Genomic DNA, 14,975 nt, shown 5'->3' on the forward strand with positions numbered 1-14,975 from the left:
GGGGGGGCCATGCCCCGGACCTCCATAACACCTGGCAGGGGGCATGCCCGGGACCTCCATGCCACCTGGGGGGGCACCCTCGGACCTCCATGCCACCTGGGGGGGGCCATGCCCCGGACCTCCATAACACCTGGCAGGGGGCATGCCCGGGACCTCCATGCCACCTAGGGGGGGCATGCCCAGGACCTCCATGCCACCTGGGGGGGCACCCTCGGAATCTCCATGCCACCTGGGGGGGCATGCCTGGGACCTCCATGCCACCTGGGGGGGGCACACCTGGGAGCCCCAGGTGGTGCTGGAGAGGAGCAATGCCCCTTGGAACCTGTGCAGTTCTGTTAAGCAGCGTTCCACTAGGCAGAGAGACTGGGGTGGGAGGAGCGTCCGGCTTGGGAAATGCGAGCCTGACAGCTGAAGGGTCCCAGAGCAGCAGGCCACCTTTCCTCTTCCCTTGGGCCACTCTGGAGGTCTGCTCTTGATTGATAGAGGCATCTGGCTGCTAAAAATACCCTCCTGCCCGGCTCCCTGTTCCAGCTCCAGCTGAGCCGGCACACGCACACGCACACAGCTTCTTTTTGCAAAGAACCTTTCAGAACCGGTCAGGCCCCATCCCAGGGCTGCACTCACCCATGGCATCTTCTGCTTTCTCCGCTGTGCTGGGTGACAAGTGAGACCCTCACCCTGCTGCTGTCCTCTCGCCTGCCTACTCCTGCCTCCAAGAACAAGGTAGAGGGGGAGGTGAGGGCCCAAGGCCAAGGGGGCAGGGAAGGGGAGGTGGCCTGTCCATTTATAGTCCTGCTCTCTGGGATGCCGAAGGTGCCGAAATAGCAGCAGTGACAAAGGGCTTGGCCCAGCGCTGACATTCCCCGTGCGCCCGCAGACTCTGAGATGACAATAGGGAGCATGGAGAACGTGGAGGTCTTCAACTCCGAGGGCAAAGGCCGGGGACTGAAGGCCACCAAGGAGTTCTGGGCAGCAGACATCATCTTCGCCGAGCGGGCGTATGCCGCTGTGGTCTTTGACAGGTATGGGGCCCTTGCTTTGGCTTGTGCCAAAATAGGTGGCTCTCATGGTCACCAGGGAGGGGGTGGTGACCATGGGGTCCTCTTAGCGAAGTGGCACTGCTGCCAGGTAACTCCCTTCTCAGCATTGCCTGAGATGTGCTGTGGACTCAGGGTGGTGGAGGTGTCCAGAGGCCCTGGCATGTCCTCCTGGCACACAGCTGTGGGTGGGTGCTGGGGGGCAGAGGTGGGCGTGGTGCTGTGGCAGACACCTTCTGGCAGAAGGCCCGTCCTGTAAACTTCCTTTGATACGTTAAATAAGCCAAAGACTTGTAGACATATGTTCAAGAATCAAGGAATTGCTGAGACTTGAAGAAATCAACTGTAAATACACAGGTGACACAGGGACCCATGTGCCCTTCAAAAATCTTGTCCAGTCCTGGTTCCTTCTGTCTTTCCTGAGGTAACCTGTGTGATGATTTAAATGTATTTCTTTCCAGAATGTTCTTGTGTTATTACCTACAGTCACTGGCACTTACCAAAGTGGCCTTTGGTTTCTTTTTATAGAGATGGCCTCTTCCTTCAAATGCCCTTTTAGAACCTCTCCTTTCCCCACACCACACACTCCTGATGGCCATTCCTGGGGGACTGGAAGCTCTAGAATCTTCCTTTCAATCCTTGGGGACCTGCCTCCTTTAGGGATGCATAGCACTGTTCACGTTGGTCCAGCTGCTCTGCGGACCCTGGGTTTGAGCTGCCCGATGAGTTCGGCCCCCCAGACTCGTGACTCCTGGAGTTGGGGTGTGGCTCAGTGTAGGGCATGCGCTCAGCCTGTGAAGGCCCTGCTGATTCTCCACGCCATCGAGCCTCGGCAGGGAGGCCTGCTGTGGCCATTGCTTGCTGGTGGCTGTTCTCTGGGTGTGTGGCTGGAAGAGCCACCCCCAGGCCATCAGAGTGCTGCCTTCAGTTTTAGTAGTGTCTGCCATGACCCTGTCCCCGCAGAACAGCCACTTTTAAATTAGCTCTTAAAATTGGTTTTCAAAAGCCCTGCCTGGTAATTAAATGAACTTGATGCTTTCTGAGCCTGCAGTTGGTGTGACCTGCCTGATGTTTACGTGGCCCGTTGGTCCCTGTGATTGGCTGTGGCTCCGCCTGTCCTGGGTATGGGCGCTGCTTTCCAGAGACACTTTGCTGGGCACTCAGGGAGTCCTCTCCCTGCTGCAGGCCCTCTGGGGAAGTCAGAGAGCAGGCCCTGGGGATGGAGTGAGGTCTCCCTCACCAGTCCATGTGTGTGTTGTGTGTGTATGTATGTGTGTGGGTGTGTGTATGTGGGTTTATGTGTGTGTGTGTGTGTGTGTGTGTGTGTGTACATACAACAAGGAGTCAGCTGGATTTGCAGTTAAAACACAAAATTCAGAAACACAGGGTCTGGGACTGCTGGTCCTGTTCTGGGGCCAAGCTGCCCCTTGACCTTAAAAGAGCACCCCCACTTAATGCCTCGGGTTCCCCGGAGCCCATCTGGGGCCCGGTCTCCTACCAGGAGTGTCTGGAGCTGGGCGGGTTGCACCGTTTAGTTGTAGAGAAGCTTGAGGAGAAGTGCGTCATGGCAGAGTGTCTGCTCTCTACACACTGTTGTCTCCTCGGCTGGTTGTGCCCAGGTGTCAGCATCTGACCACATGGCTGTGGGGATTTTTCATTTAATGACTACCTATCTCTGGGCAACATACCCTCTTCATGGACACAGAGGTTAAGGACTGTGTGTTCTGCCACTTGCTGAGGATCAAAAGTGTAGGTGGCTTCTGTATCTCTGTTACTATGAATAATGTGTTACTAAGTTGAAGTAATAACTAGAAAAACAGCCTTAGAGCATGCTGCAGATAAAATGCTATACAGTATTTCATATTGTCATTACAGTCGTCGTAGGGTGAAGGGGGTAAATGGTCTCCAAAATGATTAAAAGGGGGCTTGGGGCATAGCTCAGTGGCAGGCACATGTTTAGCCTACAGGAGGCCCTGGGAAGGATCCCCAGCAACACACACACACACACACACACACACACACACACACTGATGGGGAAAATGTAATAGAGATAGTGTTTGAAAGTGATTCACCCAAATTCCTCGCTGCACAGAGGAGGGAGCTGTTTCTATGGGCATCTCATGCCCGAGACAGCCTGGAAACGGTGAGAGGAAGGCTTTGCCCATCGAGGGCTCCTGCTGAAGCTCAGAGACTGTTCAAGAGAAACACAGCTGGGCAGGTAGGACAGGGTCACCCAGGAAGTCCCTCTGTAGACGTGACAGGCTCTAGTCCACAGATCAGCAGCACAGGCCTTCTGCATGAGGCCTGTTTTTAGTTGAGTAGTGCATTAGATGAAAATCAGTTCCTTCAATTAATCGGTGGTGCCTACCGTATCCTGTAACATCCTAACTGTTGTGATGAAGCACAGTGTGAAATTGGGACGGGAGGCCACCAGCTCCCCCTGGGGTGCTCCAGCCTGCTGCCCCTTCTCCTCCCTTCTGAGTCCTGTGTTCTGCCTGCCCGGAGCCCAGGGGTACCCTAAGCTTTTTCTCATACACTCTACTGCTTTTCTCATATAGTTTATTCACAGGGTGAATATTTCTAAGCCATATGCAACTTGGTTTCTATTTCCTTTTTAATCAAAGGTACAACAATGCTTGTGGTTTTGTGCCAATTGCTTCCTTCACTCTCAAGTTCATTCTCATCCATGTGGCTTTGCCTAATTAATAAATAAATAAGCTGTGTGTTGTGTGTGCCACATGCATCTTCCACCCCCTGATGGACGGTCAGGGGAGCCTTGTTCCTCTGTCTCTTGGAGGGCAGACACTCGAGGTGCGTGCCCTTGCTGGCTTGCGGGTCTCCGCTGCCTGTGCGTTCCGCTTTCCCGCCCAGGGCTGGCGGGCAGGGGTGAGCTGGTCTAGCTCATGCTGCTGAGCCTGGCCCTCACAGCCGCATGCCACGGTCCTCAGTGTGCTCAGGATGTCTTCCCCTTTGCCGGCTGGACACATGAGGCATCTGCTTAGAGGTCAGGGAGACACAGAGAGCAGATGTCAGAGAGCACACCAAGAGCTGGGAGGACTCTCTCAGGCCTCGGCAGTGTGCAGTGTGTCCCATGGTCCCTGGCAGGTGTGACCAATCCCTCAGGCACACCTGCCCCCCCCTGAACTTCAGTCTGGCCTCAGAATCCTCCCAGCAGGTGCTCTGGTGGCCACTGCCCACCATCCTAGGAATGGGAACTGGCTTTGAGATGAAGTCCACTTGCCCCCCGTGGGTGCTTCCATGGGACTGGGTGCCAGAAAGGAGGGAGAGTGAGGTGGTGGAGGAGGGAAACTCGCAGGGAGCCTCTGTGAACACAGAGTTTTAAAGTGGTGAGACACTGGTTTGGGGATGAGCTGGCAGAGGCCCTTTAGCTGTCCCCTCTGAGGGTTCCCAGATCCTGGGAAGACAGGTACAGGGAGCCCACAGGACCTTAGCCCCATGCCCTCGCTGTTCTGCAGTGGGGTGGATCTGGGAACTGGTGATGCTGGATTGATTGTTGCTGTTTAGATTTTTTTCTACTTCATTTTAGAAAATTTGTAAATTGTAGAAAAAACAAGGAGGGAAATTAAAATGATCTGAAATCCTACCATTTGGAGAAAACTATGATTAACATTCTGATGTATTTCTTTCTGTCTCATGAAAATATAATACATATAAAATGTTCTCTTGCTCCTGATGGGGTGTATGTGGGCTGAGGGTGCTGGGAGAAGCACTCCCTTGACTGTAGGGTAGTAAGTGCACCTGATTGTAAGGTGTTAAATTCCAGGTAGTAAAATACGGGGGAAGAAGTTAGCTTTAGAATGGAAGGAATATGGGGCACATATAGTATTTTATCAATTCCAGGACGTATATTTCATTTTAACATCTCCAAGTTCATCATGTGAGGTGGGGGGTATAGCTCAATGATAGAGCACGTGCTTAGCAAATGTGAGGCCCTGGGTTCAATCACTACAAGAGTGAATAAATGAATAAAAATAAGCAAATAACATCATGATGGATGCTACAATCTATGGTTCATTATAGTTTAATTGGCAGAATTTTTTTGTTTCTTAGTGGTAAATACAAATGGTGTGTTTAATAATCATTTAATACTTCTAATAACTAAAGAATATTAAGTGGTGCACTTAGTTACTTTAGGTTCAATGTAGTGGAGTTGTATATATTTTTTTTTCTCAAGAGATTAAATTATTTTGAAACCTGTTTTTTTCTTTTTAAAAATATCTTTAATTTTTTTTTTAGTTGTAGATGGATAATACCTTTATTTATTTATCTTTATGTGGTGCTGAGGCTTGATCCCAGTGCCTCGCAAATGCTAGGCGAATGCTCTACCACTGAGCCACAACCCCAGCTCCCCCAAAACCTGTTTTCTTTACTTCACAGCATGTTGTGACATTCCAAGCCATTAATGTCCTTCCACACCTTTTACACACCCATGTAGTGCTCCTTTTGTTGACCCGTGTTTATTAATTTAACCAGATATCAAGGGGGGTCCTACTCTTTCCTAGTAAGTCTTCCCATAGGTGTCTGATTATTTATTGAAGATAAACTCCTGGAAATAGATTTTTTTTTTTTACTTCAAAAGACATTTGTCAGGCTTTGCATGTAGATTTCCACATAACCTCCCCAAAGGGGCCACGCTGCCTTCTCTGGCAGTGAAGGTTTACCTACCCGCCCTAGCCTTGGTGAGCAGTTATTAGTTACTTTTTTATGTTTTCCAACTTAATCTGTAAAATCTTACTTTATTATTGTTATAATTTGAGTTTTCATTATTAGAGAAGTGAACTTTTAAACTGTTTATTAGTCATCAACATGTATTACTTTATGATTTGGTTTTCTTTGAATGTCCTCAAGTTTTAAGAAAAGAGGGTCCCCATTAGGACGGTTCCCCACAGTCTTCACCTCTAGAAGGTGTGAGGGTGACCACACCCAGTGGGAGCTGCCCTGTGAGGTGGGCCTGTTGGTCTTCTCCTGGGCTGGTGGTGGGCAGCACAGTACTGTTAAGAGGCTGGGCAGTGGCAGCGCTGCAGCCCCCAGTCACTCAGCTGTCACCAGGTGAGTGACGGACACTCCACAGTGCGTTGTGTTGAGCTAGGGTGTTGGTGGCCAGGTGACCACACGCATCTTTGTCTTTTCTTTGGCTGTGCTGGGAATGGAACCCAGCGCCTGGGGCACCTGGGAAGTGCTCTACCACTAAGCGGCACCCGCAGCCCTTCATGCATTTTAACTCAGGATATTTCCAACTTAGGATGTGTTCACTGGCACATGTCCCTGTCACAAACTGAGGAGCATTTGCACTTTCGTGCTCAGATGTTTTCCCCTCCTTTATGTGCAGGTCTTCACCACTGCCTGCGTTTCTTGAAATCCCTTCTGTTTTGATTTCAGCTCTTCTACAGTCTTCTATTAGTTTTGACTTTAATTTTGCAAGTCTTTCTTTGATCTTATCTGAAGACATTTTTAGAGGTGCATATTTTCCCTATGTGTGCCTTTTAAAGTGATGTCCAGCTTTGCTTCTTTCTTGTTCCTTCATTGCACTCTGATTCCTATTGTCACTGTGGTTTTCATCTTAGCTGACTCAGTTTGTTTTATGTCAAGTAGAAGGAGAGACAAAGGGCTCAGGAGTGACTCAGGCCTTCAGCAAATGGTCAGGTCCTGGCCTTTTCCCTGGGTGGCCTGGAACTCTTCCAGACCCTCAAAGGAAAACCTCCATATTTTTAACTCCAAAATCTACTGGATAAGCCAGGTAACTTATTGTAATATGAATGAAATTCACCACCATTGCCACCATCATCACCATCACCATCACCATCATCACCATCACTACTACTACCACCACATCACTACCACCACCACCATCACCACTACCACCACCACCACCACTACCATCACCACCACCACCATCATTACTGTCACTACTATCACCACCATCACCATCACCACCACCACCACCACTACCGTTACCACCACCACCATCATACCACCACCACCACTATTGCCATCATCACCACCACCAATGCCACCATCACCACAATCACCATCACCACCATCGCCACCATCACCGTCACCACCACCACCATCACCATCACCACCACCACCATCGCCATCACCACCAACATTACCACCACCACCACATCACCATCACTATCATCACCACCATCACTATTACCATCACTATCACCATCACCATCACCATCACCACCACCACCACCACCATCATTATTGTCACTACCATCACCACCATCACCACTATCACCATTACCATCATCATCATCACCATCACCACTATCACCATTACCATTAACATCACCATCACCATCATCATCATAACCATCATCACCATCATCACCATCCCTACCACCACCACCACCACCACCACCACCACCACCACCACCATCACCACCACCATCATCATTGCCATCACCACCACCATCACCATCGCCACTGTCACCATCCATCACCATCATTACTTTCAAACAATGTATATACCTAATAACTATGTGGCCAAACTGGAATGAATTCAGAATTGGGCTGGTCAACAGAAGTATAATACACTTCAAATAATTTTCAAATAATTTTGGAGAACCTCTTGAAATAGCCATCTGAAAATAATGAATTGTCCTTTGAAAGAAATAGTGTTCTGAACATTCTGTTTCTCTTTCTCTCCCTCTCTCTCTCTCTCTCTATACACACACACACACACACACATACATATTTTAATTGTCAATGGACCTTTATTTTATAAATTTATATGCGGTGCTGAGACTCGAACCCAATGCCTCATACATAAGACATAGTCAGGCCACAGGCCTTTTTTTCTGGGGCACCTGAAAATTTCCAGTCCCTTGGCACCCAAAGCCTCGCCTGCCCTGGCCGGGGTAGGCCTGGAAGTGCTGTTACTCCTCTTGAGGTCCCCTGAACAGTCCCCCCATCTTGGATTTAGAGTCCATGTGGCCTGGGGGTTCCTAACTTGGATCCAGGGATCCTTCACCATGGAAATACCTGAACCTGGAAGGTCCAGCTTTCTATGTGTGGGCATATCCGCTTCTGCCTCTGGGAGAAAGTCCACAGCTTCCATCAGGTGTGAGTGGTTCCAGGCCCAGATGAATGCTGGGGCCATTGGCTTTTATGCAATCTTCTGTGGCAGATGAGGAAACTGAGGCTTAGAGAGGTAATGGTCCCCCAGGTCACACAGGGTGGGTCCCAGGGAAGGACTGAGTTGTCCAGGCCATTGGTTCTCATCAGCTGCACTCCCACCCCCAAAAAGGCTTCATGGCTCTGCTACCAAGCTTTCTCGTGCAGTGTTCAATGCAATTAATGGTATTTCGTTTTTTTTGTTGTTGTTGTTTTGTTTTGTTTTGGGTACTGGAGATTGAACTCAGAGACACTCAACCACTGAGTCACATCCACAGCCCTATTTTGTATTTTACTTAGAGACAGGGACTCACTGAGTTGCTTAGTACCTCACTTTTGCTGAGGCTGGCTTTGAGCTCATAATTCTCCTGCCTCAGCCTCCTGAGCCACTGGGATTACAGATGTGCACCACCATGCCCAGCCAGTATTTAATTTTAATAAAAGAAAAAGCATCCATCAATTTCAGAAGAATCAAAAGATGATTATAGCCAGGTGCAATTACGCCTGTAATCCCAACTCAGAAGGCTGAGGCAGGAGGATCCCAAGTTCAAGGACATCCTGGGCAATTTAGGGAGACCCTGTCTCAAAAACAAAATAATAAGGGCTGAGGCTGAGAGCAGAGCACTGCCTAGCATGTATGAGGCCCTGAGTTTGATCCCCAGCCCTGAATAAAAGGTCACCGGCTCCCAGGTTCCAGGAATTAGGACATGAACACCTTGGAAGGATATTTTTGAACCTACCACAACCAGTAATATGAATTTTCTAGATCAAAGTTCTTTATAAAGTATAGTAAGAAGAAGGAAGGAGCCAGAATAATTTTGGAGACTTTTCTTTTAATTTTTATGACTCTTTTCTGTGCTAGGGATTGAACCTAGGGTCACATACATGCTAGATGAGGGCTCTGCCACTGAGCTATATCCCCAGAGCTTTTAAGTCCTTTAAATAAAACATGACCAAGTCCAGATGATTCTGGGTGGGAGTTAGGGTGGCTGGGACATTGTGCGTCTAGACACCTGTGTGCAGGGAAAGCACAAGGGGCAGTGAGGAGGAGCTGAGGACTTTTAAATAAATGGTCCCAGCCAGGCTGCTTTTGAAAACTGAACAAGAGAGAGCCCCTTTAGGCCCAGTGGGGACAGCTGGGCCTTGGGCCTCTGGAGCGCTGCGTGACCCGTGGGAAAGCCAGGATTAGCCCCGCAGACGCAGGACACACATGTGGCCTTTAATCTGGGAGCAGCTGGTGAGTGGAGGGTGGAGGGCAGATGAGGCTATAAATAGAAACAACTTAATAACGGGATTAGAGAAATTCCTGGTCAATTAGTTCAGAAAATGCAGGAATCAGTGTCTGTTAGGGTGATCAGGTGGCAGCCTCCCAGGTCTGCCCTTGCTGAGGGCGAGTCTCCCCTTTGGTTTGGCATTTGGCTGCAGAAAGCTGCAGGGCTCAAGTTCTCTACAGTCCTCAACGGCAGACTTAGGATGGGTTGCTTTTTAAAAATTTAGGCAAATCATCTCCGCAGAGATGTCATCGTTACTCATGTGCATCTGAGGGCTGAGCAGAGTCTCAGGTCGGGGTGTGGACACAGCTGGCGCAGGGCTAGCATCCAGGTATGGGGTGTGTGACCTCCTCACGGGAGGAGTGGCAGGGAAAACCTCAAGAGTCAGCGTTTCAATAAAATGTGGCCTGTAATCCCAGCAGCTCTGGAGGCTGAGGCGAGAGGATCATGAGTTCAAAGCCAGCCTCAGCTACAGCGAGGCCCTAAGCAACTCAGTGAGACCCTGTCTCTAAATAAAATACAAATAGGGCTGGGGATGTGGCCCAGTGGTCGAGGGCCCCTGAGTTCAATCCCTGGTACCCAAAACAAACAAACAAACAAACAAACAAACAAGAAAGTGGTGTTAGAGATGGATAGGCCATCCTGGGCCTCCTCCAGAGATGCCATGCCACCCAGTGTATGCCTAGGCGCACAGGACAGTGAACAGCAGCACAGCAACGTCCCTCAGGGCCCCTGGGCCTGAAACGCACAGTAGGGAGATGTCTGGAGAGAAACGGAGCAGCCAGCTCTGCTCCTGTGGCTCATCTCTCACAGGCCATCAGTGGAGCCCCTGGGCCTGCAGGCTGGGGACGTGCACTGAGAGGGCAGTCCACGTCTCCCAAGCCTGGTCACTTTCCCAACATCCCTTCCCAGTATGGTGCCTCCTGCAATCTCCCCAAGAGCTGGCCACTCCTGTCTCCTAGAGCACCCCGCCCGCCGCTCACCCACCTCCAACTCACACAGGAGACCTGGGCCTCCGAGTGTGCACACAGCCTATCTGGGGGGCCAGAACAATGCCTCCTCTCCCAGGTGACAGCTCCACCTCAGTGAAGTAAGGGCTTCTCCCTGACCTGATGGTGTTGCCTTCATACGTGTTTGTGTCCCAGCCCAGCCTGGGGACTGCAGGAGGGCGAGATCAGCCTTCCCTGTGTTCAGGCCCTCCATTACCTACCTCAGTGTGCAGCACATAACAGATGCTCAGTAAAGACTTGTGAAAAGAAGGAGGAGGGGAGGAGTGGGGGGAAGGGTGAAGAAAGGAAAGAAGGAGTGAAAAAAGGAATTTGAGACACTGGAGTTGTCTGGGCGCTGGAAGGGGTGCTCTTGAAGACCCCCTCCCCCAGCGTCCGGGTAGCCTGCGGAGCTGGGGGGCGCTCTCTGAGCCTCAGCTGGCCCGCCCACGGCGTGCACACCTCGACTTTGCATTTGTCTGTGACTATTTCCATACAAGGAGCGGAGCAGCAGCTGCCCCTCCGTCCCTCTTGACGCTGACAGGTGACAGAGCACAGGGCACAGCTGCGGGGCGAGGAGCGAGTGGGGACCAGTGGCCAGGAGAAACCACACAGGCTGCAGGAGGACAGTGGGCTCTGGGGCATCTGCCCTCATGCTGGGAGTGGGTGCAGCAGCAGGCACTCGGGTGAGACCCCTGCGGGACAATGACCACCAGGGCTCCAAAGGCTGTGGAGAGGATTTAAAAAAGAAGACTCCACACACCTCTGGAAAGGAGCTCTGTACAAAAGAGACCTGCCACTTCCTGTGTGAAGGGCACCTGGGAGCCCAGGAGGCAGTCTTGCTGAAGGCCACCCAGCTGAGCCTGGCGGGACTGCACTCTCCCAGAATCCAAGCAGTGGTTTGGGGATTTGCTTCTTTTGGACACTCTTCTGTGCTGGGGGAAGGGATGGGGGTATTTCCATCTGGGAGGGGCCCTGGTCCCACCAGGAGGGTCTCCATACCTGGCTGTACTCTCCTCCTCTCTGGCACCTTGGAGAGCAGGAGGAGCTGGAGGAGAGCAGGGGCTCAGAGGTCACCTGACCAACCTCCCCGTGTGACCGGCGGGCCAGGCTGCCATCCAGGGAGCACCCACCTGGTGGGTGCCAGGCTGTGCTGGCTACTTCACACCTATTACATCAAAATCATTAAATCCTGAAAAATCACCCTGAGGGTAGAACTTCTTTGTAAATTTCTTCTTGTTTTAATTTAAAAGCAGTAATGATGTTTCTTTCAAAAGCAACAAATATTAGTCTAAAAGATATCAATAATGTAGTTGTTGCCATTCCCATCTTCACATAAGGAATCAGGGCTCAGAGAGGTTAGGGGACTTGCTAAGGTCACACAGCCAGTAGATATTAGAGTCAGGAGTTGAACCCAGCTCTAACTGACTCCAGATTTGACCTTCCACATTATCCAAAAACTCTGGAGGTTTTCCCTGCTACTCCTCCCGTGAGGAGGTCACACACACCACTGATGAGAAGAGGGGAGGACCAGAGGGCTAGGCTTCTCCTTCTCCTAGTTTCTAAATAAGCTTCCCCTTCCTGTCTACCTGGTATTTCCCGTGTGCTCCCTGGAAGCAGCAGGATCCAGGTTTCTTGCTCCTGAAAGTCGAGGCATCAGTGTCCCCCCAGAACAGGTAGGGCACAATCCCGGGCCCCCCAGACCTGGCAGCAGAAGCTGGATTTAGCAGGACCTCCGAGGATGTTTGTGCAGTGATCCAGGACCTCAGTTCGCAGGTGCGGCTCAGGGCTAGGGCAGCAGGTAGCCAAAAGAGGGGCCGCCTGTCCCAAGGGCACCGGGATTTGGAGCTAATTTGCAATGCTTCCTGGGTTTCACCGGCCTTTGAATGGCTCCAGGCCCGGGGAACTGCAGGATGGATCCCAAGCCGACTTCCTCCAGTGGCTCTGGAGGAAGCACTCGCTCACACTCAGACCCACGCTAGTCAGGGTAAGAAAAGGCCATCCTGATGGTCACGTTTACTATGTCAGATTTGTCCCACTGCACATTTAGTTTTTATGAGAGGAATGAAAGCGTCTTATGGGGAAGTGACGAGGTGGAAGGAGGTGGGACACTGCACTGATAGGCTTACTGATCCGAGGCAGGCGACAATCAGTGATTGGAAGGCTTCCTGTCACTCAGCCTGGTGTGAAGGGTGAAGGCCTCACTGGAACAGTCAGGGCTCTGTCTCCAGCCTCCTCCCCAAAGTGGTTGCTCGTGACCTTGAAGCCGCATGGTCCAACCCTCTGGAATTTATTCTTAGGAACATAATTTGGCTATAGTTCATTGGAAGTGGATTATTCTAAATTCAGGCCTTAGTAGAAGTGATTTAAGTCAGCTCCTGGGAGCTGGGGACAAGTGCCAGGCCAGGAAAACACACCCTAGTGAACCTCGGGCCGTGCAGACCCAGGACAGGCGGGATAGGGGTCCAGCCAGGGGCAGGCCATAGCGGGCATTGTCTGCACAGTTACAAATCAATGACAACCAAGTCCTACTCATCTGTTTCTACTGTCATCATGGCCGGCAGCCCCCATGTCAGACCATGGGCTCCTGCCCGCCAAAACCCATGTTCTAAACAGTTGCTGTTGACTGACCTTCACATTGGCACATTTAAAAACACTGTCTTCTGCCAGGGGTTTGACTGGACAGACTCTCAGTGGCATCATTGTTCCCTGACACAGCAGGCCAGGCTGCTGTTTGCTTTGAGAGCTGCTCTGGGGACGAGACTCCTTTAGCTTGTGCTGGCCACGTCTCCAATCCCGTGATACCACATGGGTTAGGCCAAGCAGTGAGTGCAAACATCAAACGTCTGTTATGTCAGTTGATCGCCTAGAGCTATTCACATTTAAGATTTATTTAATTTATTAATTACTTTTTTGGTACCAGTCATTAAACCCAGGGGCACTTAACCACTGAGCCACATCCTTAGTCCTTTTGAGTATTTTTATTTAGAGACAGGGTCTTGCTGAATTGCTTAGGGCTTTGCAAAGTGGCTCAGGCTGGCTTTGAACTCTCCATCCTCCTGCCTCAGCCTCCTGAGCTGCTGGGATCACAGGTGTGTACCGCCATGCTTGGCTTAAGATTTATTTTTTATTAAAAAATATTTAAGAATTTGGGGGTTGTTGGGGATTGAACACAAGGCCTTCCTCTTGCTATGCATGTGCTTCACCACTGAGCTACACCCCCAGCCCCCAGTATTTAACCTTTAAAACAGTGACATGGGCACTGTGATATTTTTAATATTTCATAAATTCTTGAAGTTTTTGCAAATTTCAATGTATCCATGAAATATGAATGTATATTATATTTATATATGTGACTAAAATATGAGGTATATTAGATGCTCTAAAAATACCAATTTGGGGGCTGGGGTTGTGGCTCAGTGGCAGAGTGCTTGCCTTGCACATGTGAGGCACTGGGTTCGATCCTCAGCACCACATAAAAATAAATAAACAAAATAAAGATTAAAAAATGTATATTTAAAAAAACAAATCCCAATTTGAGTGTAAGGCATTAGACAGTCCCAGTGTGGGGTGTCCTCTGATGGACAACCCTGGAGGGGACAGTCATGGAGTGCCAAGTGACAGCAGGCACCACTGTGCAGCTTCTAACAGTCCTGCCCCAGGTCTGGCTTGCCACCCTCTTTCCTGCCTGTGTTTCTGTTCCATCTGGTCCTGATGTCCCAGAGATGGCGTCTCCTGCTGCTCCTCCTTCCCCAACCTAGGAAAGGCTCTCAGGTGTGCCGAGGCCTGGAAGCTAACACACCAGCACAGAAGACGCTCTTGATGAAAGGGAACGCCACACCACAAGCAGCCAGGAGGGGACAATGGTGATGCCTCCATTTCCTGTGAGGCAGTTCAGAGCCAGGAAGGAACTTCCGGCTGTGATGTGTGTGTGCGCCGTCTTGGTGATGGTTTGGTACACAGATGTGCACCATCTTGGTGACGGTCTTGTGGACAGATGTGTGCGCCCTCTTGGTGATGGTCTGTGGACAGGTGTACCTGTTGGAACCTATCCAAGTGTACACACTCTCAGGGTGGCCTGAATGCACTTTGCTTGGGGAGAAGGACATGAGCTTTCAGGAGCTGGAGTAGGTTTCTATAGTTTGAATTTTTTTTCTATAGTTTGAACACAGGGACACTTTATCACTGAACTACATCCCCAGTACTTTATTTTTTTCTTTTGAGACAGGGTCTCACCAAGTTGATGAGGGTGGCACAAAGTTGCTGATGTTGGCCTCAAAATCTTGATCCTCCTGCCTTAGCCTCCCAAGTTGCTGGGATTACAGGTGTGTACCACCATGCCTGGCTTATAGCTTGAATTTTGAATGTCCCTCCAAAGCCCATGTGTCAAAGGCTATCACCAGCTGCTGGACTGGTGACATGAACTGGGTTCAAGGGAGCTGGCTGTATAAATAACTATGAAAACGGTGAAGAAACATGCAGCAAATGAACGTAAGTTTCTAAGGCAAGACAGTTTGGTGACCCCAAGGGACAGC

The 14,975-nt window shown here is 50.3% G+C and overlaps 1 protein-coding gene across 3 annotated transcripts in view; it reads left to right on the plus strand.

Moving 5' to 3' along the window:
* The first annotated feature begins 538 nt into the window (after nt 1–538).
* Nucleotides 539–14,975, plus strand: part of SMYD1 (SET and MYND domain containing 1) — a 32,761-nt gene continuing 18,324 nt past the window's right edge. For 2 of the 3 annotated variants that reach the window (XM_081265208.1, XM_081265210.1), the window contains exons 1-2: nt 539–723; nt 814–1,022. In XM_081265208.1, the coding sequence (XP_081121334.1) occupies nt 886–1,022 (137 nt within the window). In that variant the 5' untranslated portion in view covers nt 539–723; nt 814–885. The remainder of the gene's footprint in view (nt 724–813; nt 1,023–14,975) is intronic. The other variant, XM_081265209.1, reaches the window with a different exon arrangement.

Source organism: Spermophilus citellus, assembly GCF_964194105.1.
Source record: "Spermophilus citellus genome assembly, chromosome: 13".
Taxonomy (NCBI): Eukaryota; Metazoa; Chordata; class Mammalia; order Rodentia; family Sciuridae; genus Spermophilus; species Spermophilus citellus.